Here is a 23897-nt window from a genome sequence, read left to right as displayed (position 1 = left end):
AAGCAGAAGCTGCCACCTCCGACCACCATGCATTGCCCTCTATATACCCACACCTCACTGTCCTGACGCGGCAGTGATTGAAAGCTCGCGAGAGTCTCACAGACAAGTTCTTTTTCACTCCCGTCTTCCACGCCCCGGAAGAGGTGGTAGCTCTCTCCCCTCGCCTCAACCCTCCAGCCCTACCTCACAAGGCAGCGCGGCCCCGATTGCGACCAATCACTAGGCCCGTTGTTAGAGGCCGCGCGATGAGCCAATGGAGCGCAGCAGCGCGTGTCCGAGTTCCTCCGACCCCTCCCCCTTTCCTCTTGCCGCTGCCCCCCCTCCGCACCCAGCCCCTGGCTGCGGAAGTGATGTCACAGGCCCCATGTGAGCGGATTGCAACACATGCAGCTGCCTGGAGAGAGGGAGCCGGTGTCCTACGTCAGAGCCGCCGCCGCTGCCGCCGCCGCCGCGGAGCCGCCGCCGCCGGGGAGGAGCCGCTGCCACCCGGGACTGGGCCCTTAGGTGAGGGCTGGAGGATAGGAACTACAGTGACCGTAGCCGCAGGGTACAGGCGGCTTTGGGGGAGGGGGTCCGGGGGGAGAAAAGGGCCGCTCGGGGGCAGCGGGGAAGGGGGCCGCTCTGCCCCGGCGGCGGCGCTAACTCTGTGGTCTTGGTGTCTCCGGGCCCCGCCGGGCCGCTCTAGGGAGGAAGAGGCGAGAAGATGGCTGACGATCCCAGCGCTGCCGACAGGAATGTAGAGATTTGGAAGATCAAGAAGCTCATCAAGAGCCTAGAAGCGGCCCGCGGGTGAGCGCCGCGCCGCGCCGCGCCCGGGGATCCCGGGACTCTTTCCCTCGTCCCCCGTCCCGCCCCGCTCTGGGACTCCCTTTGGGAGAGCTGGCCTACCCTTCTCCGCGCCGCATGGCCGACTGTGGAGAGCCGGGCCAGAGAGGGCACGGCCAGCCCCGGGGGCCGCCTCTGGGTGGGGCCCCCGGCGTGGGCCTCTCCCCGGCTCCGGCCGTCCCAGCGTCCATCACCTCCCTCCTTCCGGCCCGTCGGGGGCGCCGACCCCCCTCCCCATTTCCTGCTCCACCAACCTGGGCCCCCTTCCTGGCTTTCTCGGTCCCTAGAGCTTAGTCGGCCCCGGGGATGGGGCCCCGACGGCTTCCCGGGGGATGAGTGGGGGAGCGCCTCCTTTCCTCGACTTTCCCTCATCTCCTCTTCTCCCTTTTCTCTCTGAAGCCTCGGGAGCCCAAATGGGGAGGCCATTTTGACGAGGCTTGAGAGGAAAGTGATGTTGGGACGGGGTTGTAAAGAGAAGCCTACTTGGGGGGGCCATCTCAGACTTCCCCTATCCTCCATCCCCTGCAGGGGGGCTGCCAGCCTCGGTTGACCTGGCAGGGACTGAAGTTGCAACAGTGTTTGGGGGAAGGTTGTCCTTACCTATGGAAGCTTTGAGGTGCTGTTTCCAGATGTTTCGAAGGAACTCCTAGGTGGTAAAAATCTAAAAAAAGGATGGGATGGCTAATAAGTTTTTAAAAGTGACCGGGTTTTTGCTAGATACTGTATCTAATGAAATTACATTTGAGTTCTATTAAAATCATTCCTATGGAGTTGGGGCTGTCATTGGTTGGAGAATGGATGTAGCCAACTTAAGAATACTCTTGTTTTAAAACATTCAGCTAGGTTTAGGTGTTTTGAATGTCTACTTACTGAATTTTGGTAGGAAAAGAGCAGGAGTTGGATTTTTCTTCGAGAACAGGAATATGCTTTATTAAAAGCTGACATCCTTTTTTCAGAGCACAATTTGTAAAGGTTTCTTCAGCGTCTCTTCTCTTTCTTAGTTGTAAAAGAACTTTTGCAAGAGGTGAAGCTGATAATTCTTTGAAGCATGTTACATATTTTTATATGCATATTCGGTGTTATATGTATCAATATTTTTAGAATAGTAGCTTGACTATGGCCATATGGAAAGTTAGTTTCAGAGCATGAAATAAAAGTTCAGGTTCCCAGCACTACCAAACTACTGGTATTCTCTAGCCATTCTGTCTTGTTCCCATTTCTCCTCCTTGGTCAAGGCCTGAACAAATCTTTGTGTTAAACTTTGTTCTTAGTTTCTGCAAAAACCTATGATCACCTTAGAATTCATTCTGAATTTTGGTCCGGTAAAGTGATTTGAACTGTTAAGCTTTTCTTTGTTTCATTTTCTTTGTAAAAGAGAATTGGGGGAAGGGGTAGAGGAACTGGGAATATTAGGTAACTAAGTCATTGTTTGTTTAGTAGTTTGATTCCATTTCATCTTTGAATCTCACTTAATATTATTTATGGTTTTAAATAATTCTAAGTAAAATTATGATTTCAGGGCATATTAAAAAAGTAAATTATTCTCTGTTAGGCAGTATTTTAAGAAATCTCTTAGTTTCAAAGCTGTTTTTAATGTGAAGGGTTAAAACTGCATTTGATTTGTGTGTTCATTCAGTCTTTACAGCTTAGGTAACAATGTGTTTCAGCCCATTTGCTTCCCTAAGTACACCGGTTTAAACTTTTTTTAAGTTCTTTGAAGGCAACCAGAAAGTCACTTCAGTGATGTAATTTCCCAGTCTTCTGAATAAGGTAACTTGGCTTAACAAGATTAGTTTTAATTTCTTTCTGCTTGTTGGTGAAAGAAGCCAGTTCTTAAATTTATTTCCAGGTATGTCACCCAATAACCTTAAAACTTTTCATAGATTGTAAATATCTCCTTTTTTAGAACTTAAACACTCCCTCCCTCTTGCAGTCTTCTTTATCTGTATATAATTCATAAAGTGTGTGATGTGACTAGGTGTAGCAACAAATGTGGTTTATAGATCAGGGCAAAAACAATAAAATACTTGAAATCTGCTTCGTGGTTGGGAAAGAGTTTGAGAGCATGGCAGTACCAGGTATTATCTTTTCCAGATCATAGGAAGAGTTAATTGACTACAAAAAAAGTTCTTTTTCTGTGTGTGTATGTGTGTGTGTGTGTGTTTTCCTTTCTATCTGACTCCTTTTCTCCCTCCCAACACACACATACACACACACACACACACATACACTACAATTTGACTTGCTTTTTTTTTTTCATAGCTCTAGAGTTTAGTCATCTTGACACAACAAATTATAAAGTCTTTGACTCTCTTGGATATTAGAAAACTTTTGAGAGTTTTTTCTCTTTGATTTCTGATATTTGATTATATAAAGTAATGTTTACAGAGGTGAGTATCTAATCTTGAGAAATATCTTACCTCCTTTGCCTAAGAGTTAAAAGTTCGTAGGAAAATTCTAATAAACTAAATTGTTACGGTTTGACAAATGACTCCAGATTTGCCACTGTATCTGGGACATGAATTCGTTTTGAGTGTAAATTAGAAGCAGTAAACAATTGATTTTAATGGTAAGAAACATCATGAAATCAATGGTGGGTGAATAGAAATATTCTGGAAGTAGGGAAAGGCAGAAGAAAGCTATTCATTTGTATTTTACATTTGATATTTTCATTACTTTTGAATATTTGACATTGATCCATAGTGGCGGGGTTTTCCCATTAACTTTAACTTCAGTCTAGGAATATAATATAAATTTGAATTTCACATAATCAGTTTGTAGATAACCATATGACATGACACAAGTATAAACTGGCTAAAAAAGAAAGCCATAGAATAATAGCCTGGCAAGGCAGAGAGCAGTGGTTAGTTAAAATCCAGAAACTCTGGTGATTCACCTTTGTGTGTATTTCAAATGAATTGTGCCTGTTTGAAGTGTCAAATGAATCTTAAATTTTTTTCAATATTTCAAGGATTCATATCATAGATCATGACCTTTAAATGCAACTATGGTTAAAAAATTCATCTGTTTGCAGCCAACCTTGGGAAGAGCTAGATTGAGCCCTAGATGACAGTAATACAATCTATCTCAGTAGGAACTACCTCAATGCCACACTGATATATCCTTCAAGAATCCAGAATCAGGTCCTCCATTCTCTAAGTTGGCTTAATACATTTTTAGTGCAAAGACCTTCTCACAATTCTAATTGTGCTCTATTTATTCTACTTAGCTCTTAATAAGACCACTTTAAAAGATATTGGCCCATTCTTTAATAAATTGAACACTGCAATTAAGAGTCGTGAAGACCTGACCATAAGCAATTAAATGGAATATGGATGTCCTTTCTAAATAAAAGTTTGATTTCTTTTAGATTGTACCACTTTTTATTATGTTCTTAAATTATAGTTATTCCATAGTATTAAGGAATTGATAATCAGAAACTGTTCTCAGCAGCAGCAATTATAGTACAGAATCCAAGTTGGGCCCTATTCTGAGATGTTGCCTAAAGATTGAGATATTTATCTCAAATTATTTTAACCTGCTATTGCTATTTCTCACATATATTTAACTGAGTCATGTTTATCTCAAGGCTTTATAACTGGGTCCAAAACATAATAGATGGAAAAAATAGTTTTCTTTTACTCATGCCCAGAGCTTGAAAACCTGTAAATATAATTTGTAAGTCTTTAGCCCTTCCTGAAACGTGTAGTAATGAATAATCATATAACGAGAAGTGTAAACCATTTTTAATACATTTGCTTTTATTGCTGAAAATTTTCTTCCAGTGTTCAGTTTATTACAAAAATGAATATCCACTTAGAATCTTAGTTGTGACAGAAATTGAAATTACCCAACAGAACAATGAAGCAGAAAACATTCATTTTGTGAGCCTTACTGGTGTTTTTAGTCAAGTTTTAGTTGTTCAGTGTACAGTGATTGAACTATTATTTTGTTTCGAATAAATTAAAGCCTGTTTTTGGTGCCTCAAAAATAGAATTCATTGGTCACAATAGTTACACACTTATGTTATAATATATGTTAATCAAATTGGTACCTGAGGATTTATGATTCAGTTAGCGTTTTGGATGGGAGTGATGTCCAGATAGTGAATTAGGAGAATATATATCAATGTTTCTTCACCTGTACTTTCCAGAGTCTGTCTAGGTTAGTATAAGCCCTGCTGGAATTGAACTTTAGTAATATAGTCCTTGAAAATCCAGGGTTGTAGTTAGGTATTGGTGAGGGACATAAGTGGAGATTTAAAAAAGCAGGTGAAAACATACTTGTTTTTAAAATATCATTAAAAATGAGAGTAATGCAACATATCTGTTGGTGTGTATTAGTCATGGGTAAATGTTCTAATGATCCTGATAGGTATTGGAAAATAAGTACTTTTATGGGCTCTACTCAGAGAGATTGCAATTTGGGGGTTTAAACATGTTTCAACAGTATCTGTGAATGCTATAAGCAATTATAAGAAAAGCTGAAGGACAGGGAAAAAGAGATAGAAAAGGAGACTTATATTTGGTAGAAAGTACTAGAGTACTGCTCTTAAACCTTTAAAGCTACAGGTTACTAACTTTCCCCAATATTGGTCCCAACAATGTGTTGATACAATATGGTAGTGTGTGTACACTGTGAACCTAATAAATATTCTCCTTTTTGAATTTCTACTTTTTACAGACTTATCATTGTAGCAGCAATTTATTTGAGAGAAAGCTTGCTTTGGACATACTCCCAGCTTAATAGGAGTACCTAATTTGCATACCATTTAGGACAGAGTTCACCATAGGTGGAGGCTCCCCCAGCTTGGGCCCTTATCTCTAGAGGTCTTATTTCTTTGAGTTATTAGGTATATGTTACAGTGTCTAGCATAATACTGTGTGTCCAGTGAGTGCTTGACAAATGTTTTGAGTGTTGAAGTACTTGGAACTGTGCAAATTTACAACAATGATTATCCTCTCTTGTTGAAATAATGATTCCAGACTGGGGAGATAAAACCTGGATCAGCTATTGCCTGTAATGTAATATAGCTTTTGTAGTAGTGGATTTTTCACTGTTATATTTTCCATTTTATTTACTGAAGATTTCTCTTTAGGGACTTTCCTTCATACAGTTAAATAGGATAAGTAGAAAGTAAAGGGAGAAGGGAGAGACCATTTAATCTAATAGGTCTGGCAAGGTTTCATGGTATAGGTGCCATCTGAGCTGAGACTCTAAAGAGATCAGCACAAGGCAATTAATGACATTTTTTTGTTTCTGTCAACCTGTGACTGGTAGAGATGATTTCCAGGGATATAAAAAACCAGTATCTAAGTTACACTTTCCTAGATATTTCATGCTTTGAATATAAAAATAAAAAATCCCAAATATTTTTATAGGACTATGTAATAGAATTAGTCTCTCAGGACAATTGTAATAATTTCAGGAGAGACATAATATAAAGTATTTGAATATAATAGCTACAAGGACAAGATAATATACAAAAAAAAATCACTTGTCAGTAATCAAACTTAATCTCTAAAGGTTTCTTAGGAGGAAATATTTTGAACTACTTCTTAATGGCAGTGGGTGTGGTAATTAGAGCTAAGGTGGGGCCTTAGAATTTTTTTCACAGACAGAATTCTGGGCCAGAGAGTAAAAAGGTACACATGTAGTAAGTGGCAGAACCTGAGAGGTAGGTAGGTAGGGTGTGTGTGTGTGTGTGTGTGTGTGCGCGCGCGCGCGCGTGTAAAAAATATATGGTCATGGGAATTTCTTGAGTATAGGTGGTCCCAGAGCTGGCAGCCTTTTGCTTCCACTGCCAGAGGGAGTTTAGGTGTCCTTGTAAGTGTCAGTTACCTTTTTAAAGTTGTAGGATCCAGCCATATTTGGTGTCTAAGTGAGCCATCCTTCCTTTTTCCTCTTTTCCTCCTTCTCACCTGAGGACTTCCAGTATGTTGAATAGGGAATTATTCTCTGGGGGGAAAGAGGTATCATCATTACAGATTTAGATCTGGAAGGATCTCTGAGGCAGTGTAATTTTAATTCTTTCATTCCTCAGATGAGGGAAATGATGCCCATGGGATAGGATATTTGATTTATCCAAGATCACAAAGGTAGAAGTAGTAACAGAGCTAGGATCTTAATCCAGATTCTCTGACTCCCAAACAGAGCTAGGATCTTAATCCAGATTCTCTGACTCCCAATCTAGTGCTTTTTCCAGAATGCCATGTTGGCCATAACAGATTAAGGAGTAGCCACTAGAAGGAGATACCTTGATCTCTGACTTTAGATATTGGTGGGCGCCCTCTTTCCATATACTCTGCCAACTAATCTTTTCACAGATTTGTGTGCTATAGTTGCATCTGCCAGGAACTGAGGTCAGGTGTGATTAGCATGGTGACAACATGAGACAGCCTACTAGGCTACTATTCCACATACGGTAAAATGATTTTAAAATCATAGGATCACGGTAAAATGATTTTAAAATCATAGGATCAAGACTTCTTAAACTAAGCTTAATGGAGACCAAGAGTAGATAAAGTTTTAGAAATTTTTCCTGCTATAGTTTGCAAGTACTGCTCAGCTTTTTCCAAAAAAATGGAAGTTTCTTGGGACTGGAACTGTTTGTATCCCTAGCACTTAATGTTAACGCCTGCTTTATACATAGGAAGATTTTCCTAAAAGAAATCAGCTAGTAAGTTTGTGCTCCCATTGTTAGTTTTAATTTAACATCTCTGCCTCTTTCTTCCCTAATGCCACTGAATTACACTTCAATTTTATTAATATAAAACTCTGGAAATAGCTTTGGTACAATGAATGGTTTGGAACTGTTTAACTGATTTGCAACTCTGAGATTATAATTGAAATCCATTTTTGGTAAAAGCCCAGTTGACCTAAAATTAAACATGAGAGCTTTGTTGGGTGAGAGTTGGTATGCTGTCAGGATATTGAAAATATTGCAGGGCTCTCACACATTTGTGTGCTCTTGGTTTTGTTCATAAAATAGGCTTGAAAGACTCATATGGTTGCCAATGACTCTCAAACTTCATTGATTTCTCACATCTTAGGGGGAGGAGAATGATCAAGGTTAAGTGATTTGCCCAAGGTCACACAACTAGTAAAGTGTCTGAGACCAGATCTGATCTAACTGCCCCAGGTGGTTCTTTTTTACTTTCTCACTTGGGCCGTTTTGGAAACATCTTCTGGCTTTCATAACTACTGTAGGAGGAACTAGGTGAGTTTTCTGAAAGAAACTGCAAAGAAATAGAGATTTGACTGAGCCTAATATTTAAATCAAATTTAAGGAGCTAACTTTGTAAGAACTTGAGTATATCTATCTTAATACTTGATCTCTGTGCAGCATTTCCTTTGCTTGATAGGAAGAATCTCTCCTTCACCTCCCCTTGCTGGAGGGCTGTAATCAAAGAAGCTTTGCATCTTAATAGAAGGACCTCGTGCTTTGAGACTTAAAATCAAAGATAAAAGAAAAACAAATAATAATCTGGAAGCCTACTCTAAGTATTAGAGGGAGAAGCTTGCATATTGAGCAGGTGGATTTTAAAAACTAATTAGATCTTGTTTTCTAGGGAAGATCTGTCTTCTAGTGTCTCCACCTTCTTCCCTCAGTTGAAGAAGCTTGAAAAATAACTTCCCCTCATTACCAACTTAAGGTCAAACAAATAAAACCCTTACATTGACCATGTCTGAAAAAGATCAGCAACATGTTTATCATGAGTTCTGGAATTGTGGTTAGACATTGTGTTGATCAGAGATTTTAAATCTTTCAAAGTTGCTTGTCTTTACAATATTGTGATAAAAATTGTTTTGATTCTGCTAAAACTTTTCCTTTATTATTTCTTATTGCACAGTAGTATTTCATCACATTCATGTACTATAACTTGTTCAGCCATTCCCAGTTGATGGTCACACCCTCAATTTCCAGTTCTTTGCTATCACAGAGAACTGCTGTAAATATTTTTATACCACCTGTTGATTGTTTTTAATAAGCGTCACTAGTGAGGTAATACGGAGTACTTTGGTAGGAAATTGGTTTAAAGACAGCAAATTAAGAAAAACTGTAATTAGTCTTTGGTTACTCCTATGTAATAATTGGGAAATATATATTCAGCTTCCTTATGCTGTTACTGTATTGAGCATTGTTTGTTTCTGTTGAGGGGACTCTGATAACATGGAATTTGATGAATCACTGCTATGGAATTCCTTGATGTTGTTGATTTCTTCTACTTTGTGATTTAATGCAGCTCTGAAAACACCTTAAGTATTTTTTCTACTTGCTCCATTTTGGTGGAATATTCTCCTAATACCATTTTTATGAAATGTGTTCTCTTGTCTTTTAAAAAATAATTACAGAGTAAGTGGCTAGAATTCTAGAAAAGCATACAGTAGTGGGTGTATTCATATTAGTGTGGGGTGTTAGTGTAGTTCTAATATTCCTGAGGAACAAGATAGAAAAAATTGTGTTTCCCAACCTCTCTGCCAAAAATTTTGGGAGCATTTTGTTCTGATTATACATATATAAAAACACCCCGTTCCTAACCTTCTTACTAAATTGTTTTATCTTCATCACATCAAAAGATATGCTCCTGTCTCAACCTAATCGCCATTTCTGGCCCTAAAAGTCACAAGTGTGGATTATTATAACCTTCTGGTATCCCTATATTTCCATTTGGAAAATGTTCCAGACATATAAAAGTTATAGAGTTGAGCACATAAATCACGATTATCTATCTTTGCCTCCTCCCCACCACCACCACCAAAAACAAAACAAAAAAAACACCTAATCTCTCTAAGGAAAGTGTTTTATAGATCCATGTCTCTTTTGTTGGTCTCTCCTGCGATATATGTTATTGTAAAAACAGACAAGGCTAGAAAAAACCACTAGTTGATCTCATACTATGTAACTTTAGTCAGTGGGGAGCTCCTTGTCTTGGGATAAACTTTATTTTTTGTTTAGCACAGCAGTAGAATATTGGGGTGCTGCCTGACAATGTAAAGATCATGAACGTGTTGGCCTTAATTTTGTACTCCAGGAAATTGGAGCAAGATGAAAGTGAACAGCCAAAAAAACTAGGGAGTAGTGGAAAAGAACATTGAAGAAAATGTTATTTAATAGGATTATTTGGTAATAGGATGGATATTTGGATAGATTGGAAGCAGTTAAATCATGTGGCAATTGTATATCAGCTCCACTTAAATTATTGATACAAACAATTTGTAGGCTTCTCTTTCTTTTAGAGAGATTGAGAGATCTTCTAGCCCTTCTCTAGAACAGAGGGGTTTCTTTTTGTTTTTGTATTGTGGACCCTTTGATGAAGGCCATGTACTCCTTTCAAAATGTTTCCAATTGAATAAAAAATGGCATTGCAAAGGAAATCAGTTTTATTGAAATACATTAATGTATTTCAATAATAATAATAATACAGATTTTGGGATTCCTAAATTTAAAAAGTCAGGGACTTTAGGTTTATAAGTCCTGCTCTAGAGAAGAGATAGTTTGACATAGTAGATCTGAGAGCTAGCCAAGAATACTGGGGTTCAAAGTCAATGTATGATAAATATTGACCCTTGGGCAAGTAACTTAACCTCTCAAAGCTCTAGACAGCACTGTAAGATTATAGGTTGCAAAGAAAGTCTAGACATGGATTGGTAGAGGAAATATTCGTAACTGGAAGTTCCCTGCCCCAGTGAAATCTCAAGTCCAGTCTCCTAGTCCTTATCTAAAAGGAAATGTGAGTAAGAGGAACTGTCACAAATTTCTAGTTTATCAGTTAAGGGTGAGAATTGAGTTTTCTGGCTCATAGCAGGAGTATAAACTTGAGTACAAATCACTGCCCCATTAAAAGTGGTTGATTGTCACATGGTAAGCATCTGTTCCTGGCCAACGTCAAATTTTGGAACTTGGCCATGAATCAAAGATGAAAGCTCTTAAATCTTAGTAAAAGAGAAGTAAAAGAGAAAGAAAGGATAAAGTTGGTGTCAACTAACTTGATACTTGTCTTCAAAGGATTCTTATAATCCTTGTAATTCTAGCTTAGTAAAGTTTATCTAGGAAATTCCTGCCTTTTCAAGATTTGTCCATTATACTTCTAGCTATGACTAGAAGGTTCTGGTACCTTTGTCATCTATGACATTGTCCCTAAACTTTCCCCTACCCCCACTGTCTCAAAAAGCCCAAAACACAAATTCCTTCATTCTTTGCCCCAAACCTCCTTGGCCTTATTCAACTTCAAGACATTCTTCCCTTCTACCTCAGGCATTTGATATCAAGTAACATAACGCTCATTTTCCATTTTACTTATAATGGGTATGCTGTCAAATGTTTCTTCTATCCAGTCTGTACTCTTAGGGGTAAGGTGAGGATGAGGGAAAAAGGTTGTATCTGGTGATAATTCAATAGTAGATTTTGTGGTTTATAATTTCTAGTATCAGATCTCTTATAACCTATTAAGTTTGAAAATAAAATATTTTTCATTTTGATCCACTTCATGCAGAAAAGGTATAATGACCTATATCAGTCTCTCTTGCTTTTTAATTATAGAGGACAAAAATAAGGAGTTTTGGAAAGAGTAAAGTTGGGGACAGAAGGTTTTAGTTTAACTTCTTAATTCTAAGAAATGTATCTTTTATGGGTTGTCCATAAAATATTCTGAATGAGAATCTTCATGTTAATCAAAACTTGAATAAGAAAATAATGACTATAAACTTGATAGCAGAGTTTATGATAGGTATAATCATCCACCTAAAACACGGATACTCTTCATAATTTTAATACATTTAAGTGAGGTGGAGTTGTTTAAAATCACCCTAACTCATCTCACTTAAATCCAATTCATATGCAAAGTCATTACCGCATATATTGATCTCCTTTGAAAATGAAAAATGAACAATATTTCCTGTAGGAAAATTGGATAAAAATCGACCTCTTAAGTAAGGTTAGAGTCTTAATTAATGATGGATGGAGCCTTAGGAATGAAAGATTATAAAGAAAAAGTATACAAATTTTGGGATCTCTAATCTAGATAGAAGAGGTGGGAAGAAGCAATGGATTTTGCTTTTGTGGCTCTTTATATGATGAGAATTCAGCTTCTTTGGGTTGTCATAGCCTAGTGAAATAGTAATAGGCTCTTGTGGGAGAGCCTGGTCGTTTGTGAAATTGTGGACTTTTCTTTTGAGAAACTATCTGAGGTGGCTTAAGTATGATTCTGCCTTAAATCCTGGATGAGGGGAAATAGACCAAACTATTCAGTATTCACATTTTGTTATTCAGGAATCATTTCATCTGGCTAGCTAAAATTTTCTGAATGTTAATAATGAAATAGAACCAGATGACTTCATTTAAAAATAGATAATGCTGTGCTGATTTTATTATTGTTGTTTTACAACAATAGAGAAAAGAGAAAGGGGGTGCTGTAGATATTAGGTAGAATTAATTGAAACATTTGACAGTCTGTTTTGCTACCCTTAAGAACACATTGGAAAGATCTCACAATGGGTTAGTTTAATATGTGTATCTAGGTAGATTTGGAACTAGTTATATGACTAAATCCCCAAATGAATCATATCTGCTTGGAGGGAAAGTGCCCCAGATTGACCATATCTTCAACATTTTATCAGTGAGTTGGGTCAAGCCACACATGACATGCTTATCAAACATGGATTGATTGATTCAGACTCATTCAGCTGGGTTCAGAAATCAACTTGACAAGTATAGGTCAGTAAAAGATCTAGGGTTTTTAATAAATTCAGTTAGTCAACAATAAGACTAAATATCCATAAAAGAGGTTTATTAGTTGTTCCAAATCTGGAGTGTTGTATTTAGTTTTGGGTGCCACATTAAGGAGGAAAGTTTTTAATATTGGAGTATATCCAGAAAAAAGTTGATCTGAAGAAACTGAAAAGACCATGCCATAAAAAGATTTATTGAATAAAACTGAGGATTCTTAGCCTTTAAAAAAAATTAAAAGTTTGGACTTAATACCTCAAATATTTGAAGGACTGAATTATGGAAGAAGAATTAGGCTTGATTAACTGTTTATTCTCAGATGGCAGAATGAGGAATGTGTGGACTGGAAAAACTTAATGAATTGATGCAGAGTGAAGTGAGTAGAGCCAGGAGAACATTGTAAAAATCCTGTCTGCCTCCAAAGAAAGTCTGAATGCAAATGAAAGCATACTGTTTTCCTTCCTTTCTTCTTTTTTTTGAGTTTTCTTCTACAGAATCACTAATATGCAAACTTTTTTTTAAATTATAGCTTTTTACATACAAAACATATAGATAATTTTTCAACATTGATCCTTGCAAAAACTTCTGTTTCAATTTTTCCCCTCTTTCCCTCTACCCCGCTCCTAGATGGCAGGTAGCCCTATACATGTTAAATATAGGCATGCATATTTATACAGTTATCTTGTTGCACAAGAAAGATTGGATTTAGAAAGAAGGTAAATATAACCTGAGAAGAAAAAACAAAAATTATTCAAACATGTTTTACATAATTGCACATATATAATAAATATGTTAGTTTGCTTACCATTTCAGGGAGGAAATTGAGGGAAAGAATGTGGAACTTATAATTTTTTAAAAATGTTAAAAATTGTTTATAAATTTAAAGAAAATAATTTGTAGAATTCACAACAACAGAAGTGTGGGGAATTTAAGGGAAGTTTTTTCTTGAAGGGAAAAACTTTTTGACAATTAGATTTGTCCTGAAGTGGAATTAACTGCCTGATAAAATAGTGCTGAAGGTCTTAGAACAAAGACCAACTGATCATCTATAAGAGCTTGTAGATTATAGAATTATATAATTAGAGGTAGTCTAATCTAATCGTCCTTCTTTCTCTTCACATATGAGGAAACTGAAACAGAAAGATGTATATACCTTGCTTTAAGGTTATATTGGTAATTAAAGTTGAGATTTGGATCCCAGTCTTCTGACTTAAATCCAGTGCTACTCCAGAGGGAATTCTTATTCAGAAATAAGATTACCTCTCACATTCTTTATCTACTCCATGTTTCTATGGTGAATCTCATTCCTTAACATTAAATTATTTGTGTATTGCTCTGATTTCATCTCTTGCATTTTAGTGTTATTAACCTTTTGCAAATGTCTCCTTATCCTTTATGACCATTTCTAACAAGTCTTGCATTTCCAGTACGAATATATTACTGGGCAAATAGCTACAAGTTCCTTACTCTGCTTTATCCCAAACATGCTTCTATTTCCTTCATGTTATTATAAACTATGCGTGTGCTTGTGCATATGTGTCTTTTGTGTTTTTGAAAGAGATTTGTTTAGATTTTATAGGATGATATAACTTAGGGATCAGTTATGACCTCTAGGTATAAGTGCAAACCTATGCCTAACTCATAAATATTCTCTTCTTTATTTTTTTTTCCCCTTTTGCCTTTTTTGGGAGGCGTTGGGATTAAGTGACTTGTCCAAGGTGAGATTGAAATTGAATTTAGGTACTTCTGATTTCAGGGCCTATGCCATCTACCTGCCTGGACAGTCTTACTAGTTTCTGAAGCAGCTAATTCCAGTGTGGCACAGCTCTAATTATTAAGACGTTCCTTCTTATGTTACCTTATTCTTTTTTCCTCTTTCTTTCAGAGTGTATTTTCTGTCTCCTTACACATTCTCCTTCCCATTTATTCAGTAGAAATTTATAAGAGTCAAGAAAAATAAAGTAATTTGGCTAAAAACTTTACATATATTCTTCAGTTTCAGATTTTCCAGATTTTTTACCCTTCTAAAGTTTTATTGATGTCTTTGGGGTTTCTAAATTTTTCATTAGTTCTGTTTCCCACATTTCTTTGAAGTCCTCATTCTTCAATTCTTGTGACAATATTCCATTACAGTCCATATACCACAATTTAACCATTCTCTAATTGATAAGTACCCACTTTGTTACCACCAAAAAAAAAAAAAAAAAAGTTCTGGACATTTTGGCATATATGAGACCTTTTTATTTTATCTTTGGCCTCTTTGGTCAGAATTATCCCCATTAATAGGATTAATGGTTATAGTTTTAATGACTTTGCTCTCATAATTCCAGATTGTTTTCAGAATAGCTGGACTGCTTCACAGTTCCACCAATAGAATACAAGTGCAGCAGTCTTCCTAAAACAATCATCTTTGCCAATGTGACAGGTATAGTATGGTGGAAAGAATACTGATTTGGATTTGGTGAACCCAGAGTCCTAACTCTTCCACTTGATATCATGGACAATTTATTTAATATCTCTGAGCTTCAATTTCCTGTTTTCTAAAATGAAGGGATTGAGTGAAATGATGTATAAGTAATTTTTAATGTTAAATCTATGATTCTATGAGCCTGTTTTTCCTTATTCAGCTTATTTCACAAATTCTCATTCTCAGAGACTCCTTCTATAAAACTTGTAACATAAAAATTTTAACTTTTGTAGTGTCTTTCCATATTTATACAAACTGGTCTAGCAACTCTTAAGAATTGCTTCGGGGAAATATTGATGTTAATCTTGTCTGTTTTTCTGTGTACAGTAAAACTAAATTTACAAGAAATATCAGATATTACGAAATCAAATTTTTTTCTAATTTCTCCATGTATTTCTGAAGTAATCTTTTAATTTTCCAAAGATCTTGAGATATTTATTCTGGACTAGGTATTTTAAAAGTCAAAAGTTGAGTTTTTTCAGTGGAAAAAATATTGATGAAATCTGTAGCAGAGGTAAAATAGTGCTGTATAAAGAAGTTTTTAAGTGATTGTTACAAAGTTAGATTTAGCTTTAGAGTTTGTTTTTTAATGAAGACTGAAATACTCTCCGTATCTTACCAAAATGTTAACAAGCTAAGTGTATGTTCATTTAACTTTTAACTATTGTTTCCTTTTAGTAACTTTATGATAGTGACTCAAGCTTAACAGCTACTTGGTAACACTTAGGATTTAAATTATCTTATTACAAAGTATGAACTTTTTCTAAAAAGGAAACCTACATAGTGTAAATTCTTTTGTCGTATTTGTGATCTAATGAACGATGTTTTCACTATTTTGGCTGTATTGGAAACATTTGAGAAATTAGTATAAGACTTTCTTGATTAATACGTTCTACTAGTAATACTATTTATTGCTTAAATGGTCTAGTGATAAAAATAAATTGGCATTTATATGAAAGATGTTGCTTTGACCTATCATACTTATAAATTCCCACAGCCTTTTATATCAATATCTTTCTGAGTTTGTATGGGCAGAGTCATCCCTCATTCTGAAATTTATTCTCTGAAACCTTTTTTTGCTCTTCCTTCAACTGCTCTGGTTTCTGTCTGCTACATTCTATATCCTATAAGTTACTTTCTTTCAATAAATCTAGCTCATAAAAAGATTTTCTACTAAAAAGATCACATGATATCATAGAAAAGATACTGAAATTGTAGTTCACAAGTTAAATTAACCTTACTTTGATGCTTCTACTTGTTTTGTGTGACATTTTTAGCAATCACTTATAGTAGTTTCCAAACTTAGCTATCAACTCCCATCCCCAGAATCCCCACTTTGTTTAAAGAAAAATGGTTGCAGTTCCCCACATACACTCATTTAAATGATTTCTTTTTATTGTGAATTTAGTAAAAGTGGTAGATGACATTTAAAGTTGTATTTTAAATTGAACATTTTAACAACAAAACTGCCCTCTTCATCTGGACCCTTTCTTTAAAAAAAAAAAAAAAAAAATCTCATTGATACCTTTTCCTTTTTCATTTACTATCCACCAACTAACTCTTTTCTCAGTAGAAATACTCTGGTAACAAATGTAGTCAATCAAACAAATCAATACATTTTCCGTGACTGAAAATGTCAGTCTTATTCTGTACTTTGAGTTAATCATATTTCTGCCAAGCGATGGATGGTATGCTTTCTAATCACTCTTGTCTTTTAGTGCTTACACTATTGTGGCTTAAGTTTGGAAGTTTTGAGCTAAAAAGCTAATCAAGATTACACTTAGCAAGTTTAGGGCAGCTAAGTGACACTGGGTAGAATACCAGGATTGGAAATTAGAAATACCCAAGTTCATAGCTAACCTCAAATACTTACTATGTGACCTTGGGCAAATCACTTAACTTCTCTTTACCTCAGTTTTCTCATCTGCAAAATAGGAATAATAGTATCTTCCTCCCAGGGTTGTTAATGAGGATAATATTTGTAAAGCAGTCAGCACAGAACCTGGCTTATAGAAGACAAAATAGAAATGTTAGCTGCTGTTGTTATTATTAAACAAAGACTGACAACAATACATGGAAAGCCCCATACTGCGTAAGAGGGACCCAGGTCCCAACTTCCAGACAGAGACTTAATGCCCCCCCCCTCCCCAAGGCATTACATTTTTTAAAAATACAGATATTTCTTAATCTTAAATGTAGCATACATTTCATAGGCTGATCAACACATTTATTAAGCATATCTATTGCGTGCTAGAAAGTATGGTAGGCACTGAAGACACAAGCACAAAGAATAAGATGCTCCTTCCTCACAAAGAGACAAGTATGTAGAGAATTACATGTAATAAATAGTTTGATGTTAAAATTTATAAGCATATATTCAGTATTGGGGATGACAGCAGGTTGAATATGAAGTCAGCTCATTTCCACATACAAGTATGATTAAAATAGTCTCACTGCATTGTACTCATTTCCATTTGGACTACTTTTCCTGTATTGTCTTGTTTTTGTTGACTTTGATTTAAATTTTGTTTCATCTTTAAAAGTGAATGTATTTATATGCAAGTTGTACTCTTCAAAATCCAATATAGAAAATTCCAAGTTTTTGTGTGCCTCAATTTCCTCTTCTTTAAAATGGGCGTTTTACCTGTTTTGAGAAGATCAAAGCAAGTGAAAGTGCTTTATAAACTATTAAAGAATGTAAAAATATATCATCATCTAAATATAACCAGAAGAAGTAGAAAACTAGTCCTACCTTACTGAGTCAACATATTATTCTGTACTGTCTTTTGCTGTGAGACATTTACATATCTGCTATCAAGGTGCCTTGTTCTGCATGCTCCCAGTCTTACCAAGGTAATCCCTGACTAATTGATATTTGGAATAATTCCCAAACAGACCAACCATTGCTACCAAGGAGGCTTCCTAAGAGTTTTCATCTATACAACACAGTATTATGCTAAGTTGGTGGGTGGAAATATCCACTTTGTCACATGATTTTTTGTGAAGTCTTTGTTTTCATTAGTTTTATTGTTTTTCAAGTAGCTTATTGAGGAATGCATTGTATTATAGTGGAAAGAAAGAAGATTGAATTGGGACAGTAGATCTGAGTTACAATCCCAACTCTTCTGCTTACCACCTGTGTAATGTCAATGTCAAATAGTTTAACCTCTGTCCTTCAGTTTTCTTATTTAAAATAAATAGCTGTAAGGTTCCTTCCAACTTTAATAGTCTAATTCTGTGGATTTTTCCCCTGCCATTTTTTTTTCATGGTGGAAATGTCTGTCTGAGACAGCCAGGCTTTGTTTTTGATAAAGTAAAGGAACTTTGTAATTTGGGTTTGTCATAAGAGTTCTCCTGACAGTTACTTGAGGTCTGGATTCAGCAGATAGAACTACATATGTGCAGTATTTTAATTGATGTGTTATTATTCCTTTACTCTATCAGAAGATTGTCTTTAATCCTTAGGCTGTTTCTGCTATGATGTTTAAAGCCGAAAAAAAGCAATATTGCCTTAATCTTTCTTTCCATTAAACACTTGTTAAAATTTTCACCATATACAGACATTGAGGTACAAAGAAAAAATGAAGGAACTAGTCCTGACTTCAAGGGGCTTACATTCTATTGAGGAACATAGAGACTTGTCTGAGTATATTCTAGTCTGCTGATACTTGAAACTTTATCTGACTTAAATAATAATAATGGCTTCTTGAGATTGTTTCTGAGGAAATTTATGAACTCTTTTATTTTAGAAAGATGAATGTTATCTTTGGAATTAACTATATATCATGGGTTCTATATTTGTAATGCGAAACAGGTTTTTTAATAAGTTTTATAAATGAAATTTGTGATGAAAAGAATCATCCTCTTTTTAGTTTGATATTATATCTTTGAACTAGAGGCTAACATACCATTGAAATTTGTCTAAATAGGCAAGGAAATTGTTGATGAGCTCATAATTTTCTACCATTTGACCCACTTAAGAGCTTTACCTCAGTTTTTCTCTCCTGAAGAGAAAAGGCTTATTTCATCATCCAGAAGGTGGCAGCAGAGGCCTGTCATATTATCCCAATGATTTTATTTTCTCTACCATGGTTATCATTCAGTCATTTTTCAGTTGTTTCTGTTCCCATTTGGAGTTTTCTTGGCATGGATACTGGAATGGTTTGTCATTTCCTTCTCCAGCTCATTTTACAGGTAGAAACTAAGGGAAACATGGTTAAGTGACTTGCCCCCAGTAAGTATCGGAGGTCAAATTTGAACTCAGGACTTTTAGCCATTCTGCTAGCTAGCTGGCTCCTCTACAGTGGTAGCATTAGTTAATTTTCTCAGTAAATTAACTTAAATTTTGATGCCTATATTTATAATTTGAATACTGGAATTTTCATTTTTTTCACACAGAAACAGTATTGTAGAGTTTTACCTTTTTAGATCACCTGGTAACTTGAAGATATAAGAGTTCTGGGGACAGGGTACCTACTTGTATCTCTTCTAAAATAAAGCTACTATATACAGGGTTTCTATCAAGTTCAGCATAAGGGAAATGAATGGGAATGAACAGAACAAACATTGTTATAGATTGTTTTTCTTCTCTCTTGTGTTACACGCTTCCTGATTGTTTTTTATTCTACTTCTTTGCCAGTTCTCTCTAAAGCCCAGCTTCTTAAACTGTGTGTCTAAGCCCCACATGGGACCTTATAATTAAATTTGGGAGTTGCAAAATTATGAATTATCAGTAAATGTTTGGTTTGTATATTATATACATAGGCTCACATAAAACTTTCTGGGGAGAAAAGGGGCCATAAGTGGGAAAAGTTCAAGAAGCCCTACTCTAAAATAAGGCTAATGGAATTTATATTTGAAATAGGTATATTAGTCTAATAAGGAAAAGGTAAACTCAGTAATTAGGAAAGTATTCAGTACTTTTGAACAGTATTCCTTTTAATTTATTCCTTTCCTCTCTCCCTCCTTCTGTGTATAAGGGCTTCAAATTCACAACCCCCAAATTTGAGAACCAGATAGGAATGTGTTTTTAGCATCAAATTGCATAGCATGCTTTATCTTTTTTTTTTTAATTTTTTTTTAGCATGCTTTATCTTAAAACAGATAAATGTACTTACAAGAAAGATTGGTTTAATAAATAGTACTAAAAGCTTTTGTAATAATCCCTTAGCAAGCAACATATTTAACATATATAGGACTGCTTGCCATCTTGGGGGGGGGGGAGGGGAAAAAACGAAACATAAGTGATTGCAAGGGATAATGATGTGTAAAAATTATCCTGGCATGGATTCTGTCAATACAAAGTTACTATTAAATAAAATTAAATTTAAAAAAAAATAATAATAATCCCTTAGCAAACTGGTTGTGGCAGTTTTTATCCTGTGTCTGGTATGTCGCTGTAGATTGGGGTCTTTTGAGAATCACAGTTCTTTTGACTTTATAAAGAATGGAATTAGTCTAGTATAAAACATTAAACTTATCTTCAGCTTGGTATGTTGGTATAGGTTTAATTTCAGGCACATTTCAAAGCAAGAAAAAAAAAGCTTTAAACAAAACAAAACCAAAAAAAAAAAAAAAAAGAGGAATTGTGAGGGCCAGAATCAATACATTATGCAAATATAATTTAGAGGTATCAAGTCCCTTTGAAAGAGAACTGCCAACACAAAAGAAACCTGTAACTGCGGGATTTTTAAATTTTTGACTTTTCTTTTTACATAACCTTCATTTCCTAATATATCCTTTATATATTCCCTTGCTTCTCTGAATTCTTAATATCCCTATCTTAGAATAATATTTCCATTATGTTCACTTCAAACAGTTTATTTAGTCGTTCTCCAATCAGTGGCCATCTATTTTTTTTTTTCCAATTCTTTGCTATGACTAAAAGTGCTGCTGTTAATGTTTTTCTGTATGTGGGACCTTTGTTTTTGTCTTTGAATCTCAATATAAAGGCATAGATGCCTATCCATGGGAACTTTTACATCAAAGTACTGTATGATTTTTTTATTTCTGTTAAAGAGTATAATTCCCATTTCAATCTTCATTTATCTTAATTTATCCCCCCAAAATGCTGAATATTTTCTTCCTTTTATTAGGCAAGCAAATGTAAATGTTTTATTTAAAACTAGAAATGAAGAAGGAAATTTTTTTGTTCTGTGCTTTGCTTTGCATAGACTATGGGAATTTCAGTCTAAAATATCTTAGTGTTGAAAACTGAATTTTTGGGATGTACAGATGAAAAGCTCTTTCAGATTTCTGCTATTTTTTCTTTCATTATGATACAAATAGTATGTGATATTTAAGACTCTAAGGAATACTATTTTCTCTTTCTCAGCAATGGCACCAGTATGATATCGTTGATCATTCCTCCCAAAGACCAGATTTCTCGAGTGGCAAAAATGTTAGCTGATGAGTTTGGAACTGCATCCAATATAAAATCTCGTGTAAACCGACTTTCAGTTCTGGGAGCCATTACATCTGTACAGCAAAGACTCAAACTCTATAACAAAGGTATCTCATTTATAACATGATTTTATTCTTCCCTCACTCCTCCCCGTCATTAAAAACATTTGTAATTTCTGTCAACATGCACTTAACGGACTTAAAATATATTTAATTCTTCTTATGACTTTTTTCCCATTCTGTGTCCCTTTATAGAAAATCACTCGTGGCAAGGTTTTTTGTTGGACTCTGTAGCAAGGACGCTGCAGTAGTACTTTGGTCAAGGATGCTGCAGTAGTACTTTGGTCACACTTGTTTCCCTAGGCTACTTGTCATCTCCTTTTCTTAGTGGTAATAATTAAAATAATAATAGCATTTAATAGCACTTTAAGCTTTGAAAGGTGCTTTATGTATGTCATCTCATTTGATCCTCATAACAACCCTGTGAGGTAGGTGCTATTATTATTCCCATGAAATAAAGCATTATTTTGTTTGGAGACTTAAAGTGGTAGTTTTTAAGGTATTGGACCTCAAGTGTTAACATGTTCTTATAAATTTGGACATTATAGAACAATTTTCAAAATGTAGACAGACTTGTGCTTTAAAATCTTTATCTTATGCTGTGCCCTAGACTGATTCCTAGTCTTCTGAAGGGGAGGACAAAAGCTAAAATCAAATTCTTCTCAAATGTTAAAATTATTTTTAGACAAGAAACTAAGGAAACTGGTTTCAATGGTATTAAATGATTGTATTTTTGCAGTACCTCCAAATGGTCTGGTTGTTTACTGTGGAACAATTGTGACAGAAGAAGGAAAGGAAAAGAAAGTCAACATTGACTTTGAACCTTTCAAACCAATCAATACATCATTGTATCTGTGTGACAACAAATTCCATACAGAGGTAAGAATCCAGACAGTTTTCTATCATGGGTTTTGAAAGAATGTCATTCATTTGTTCAGTGAAGAGGGTGGAGGGAAGGAGTAGTAAAAGAAGAGGGTTGTAAGTAGCTGTGCCTGATACTTTCTAATTCTGTTTCTAATACACATTATCTCTGAAATATGTACTATTACTGTAGCAAAATACTGGCTTTATACAATATCCACACAACATACTGGTTTATGTGAAAGCTAAAAGAACCTTGTATCTATATTTGGGGTAGGTGGGGCCTTGCTTGGCAGACAAGGAGACAGGAAGCTCATGGGACATTCATTAGTCTTTAAATAGTCTTTGTTGCCAATTTGTTCTTGCTGATTTGGTGAGGAAATGGGATGTCACCACTCCAGATGTTCAGTGACTAAACTGAAAAGAGAGGACCCTAACCTTTTTCTGCCAAGCATAAGGACAAACCATTTTCAAGAAAATCAGATAGAAAAGTCTTAAATCCTTAAGAAAAAGGATAGGTTTTAAAAGAAGTTAGTTAAAAGATGAAAAAAATCCTTTGAAATTAAGGAGTTTGCTCAATTGTTGCCATCACATTAATCTTTTATATGGGAGCTCATGTTGTTGAGTTCTGAATTTGTTTACAGTATGGCATGTATTAACCAATTCCACTTTTTGGAACATAGGTTAGAATGGGATTTTAATGGTAAAAAAAAAAAAAAAAAGATAGCCTTTGAAATATTACTACCCCTATTTATCTATTCTGTTTGAATATACTTTTTTTTTCATTAAACATCTCAATAATCTATAAACATATTGCATAGTACAGTTTTTTCTTGAATCTAGTTTTTGTTTTAAGTATTTTTATGTCATTGCAGTTGTATTAGTAATTTAGCAGACAGCTGATTTCACTAAAGTGACCCTTATCTATAGACAAAATGACAATTCAAAATTTGAAACTGGGTCTTAGCTCAGTTCTTTTGCCTTTCATGGACCACTGTAGTGAAAAAAATTCTGCGGTGGAATGAGGATGGACATTCATCCAATAGATGGTATTGGGTAAATTTTTAGTTCCAAATTTTTTCTCCATTTCCCCTCCCCAAGACAGCAAACAGTTCGATATAAATCATATGTGTGCAGTCATGATAATAGGGACTTTTTTGCTGCATCTCTTAATATAACAGACTTGGAAAAAAAAATTTTTTTGTCAGAGGTTTTCTACTAGAAGTCACCACTCTGTTATACTTAACCTAGTTATGGTTTAACCATAGCAGAGTTTGAATTTTGTGTGTTTTGTTGTTGCCTGCCAGCCTAACTTATTTAATAAGTTTTCCCTCATTAGTTTTTCTAAATCCTAACTTCTTCCTCAAAGGTCTATGTAATCTTCCTCGTTCTACCTCCTTTGGACTTATCCGGGGTTACATTGATGTACAGTGTGTTCTCCATCAGAAGCAAAGTTAAGCTAATTGTGTCTGCTAATGGAGAAGAATACTTTGGAGGAACGTTAGTTCCCCACAGGTGGCAGTGTTATATCTGGTCTTCTTCAAGCCAGTGTAA

The 23897-nt window shown here is 35.6% G+C and overlaps 1 protein-coding gene across 1 annotated transcript in view; it reads left to right on the top strand.

Annotated features, from left to right (window-relative positions):
* The first annotated feature begins 388 nt into the window (after positions 1 to 388).
* The window catches only part of ETF1 (eukaryotic translation termination factor 1), a 35974-nt gene continuing 12465 nt past the window's right edge, over positions 389 to 23897 (top strand). The window contains exons 1-4 of the mRNA XM_051978485.1: positions 389 to 504; positions 686 to 789; positions 21355 to 21530; positions 22222 to 22361. Of these exons, the coding sequence (XP_051834445.1) occupies positions 704 to 789; positions 21355 to 21530; positions 22222 to 22361 (402 nt within the window). The 5' untranslated portion in view covers positions 389 to 504; positions 686 to 703. The remainder of the gene's footprint in view (positions 505 to 685; positions 790 to 21354; positions 21531 to 22221; positions 22362 to 23897) is intronic.

The sequence above is a fragment of the Antechinus flavipes genome, chromosome 2 (genome assembly GCF_016432865.1).
Source record: "Antechinus flavipes isolate AdamAnt ecotype Samford, QLD, Australia chromosome 2, AdamAnt_v2, whole genome shotgun sequence".
NCBI lineage: Eukaryota > Metazoa > Chordata > Mammalia > Dasyuromorphia > Dasyuridae > Antechinus > Antechinus flavipes.
Note: the sequence above shows the minus strand (reverse complement) of the source record. Positions and strands in the feature narration are given on the sequence as shown.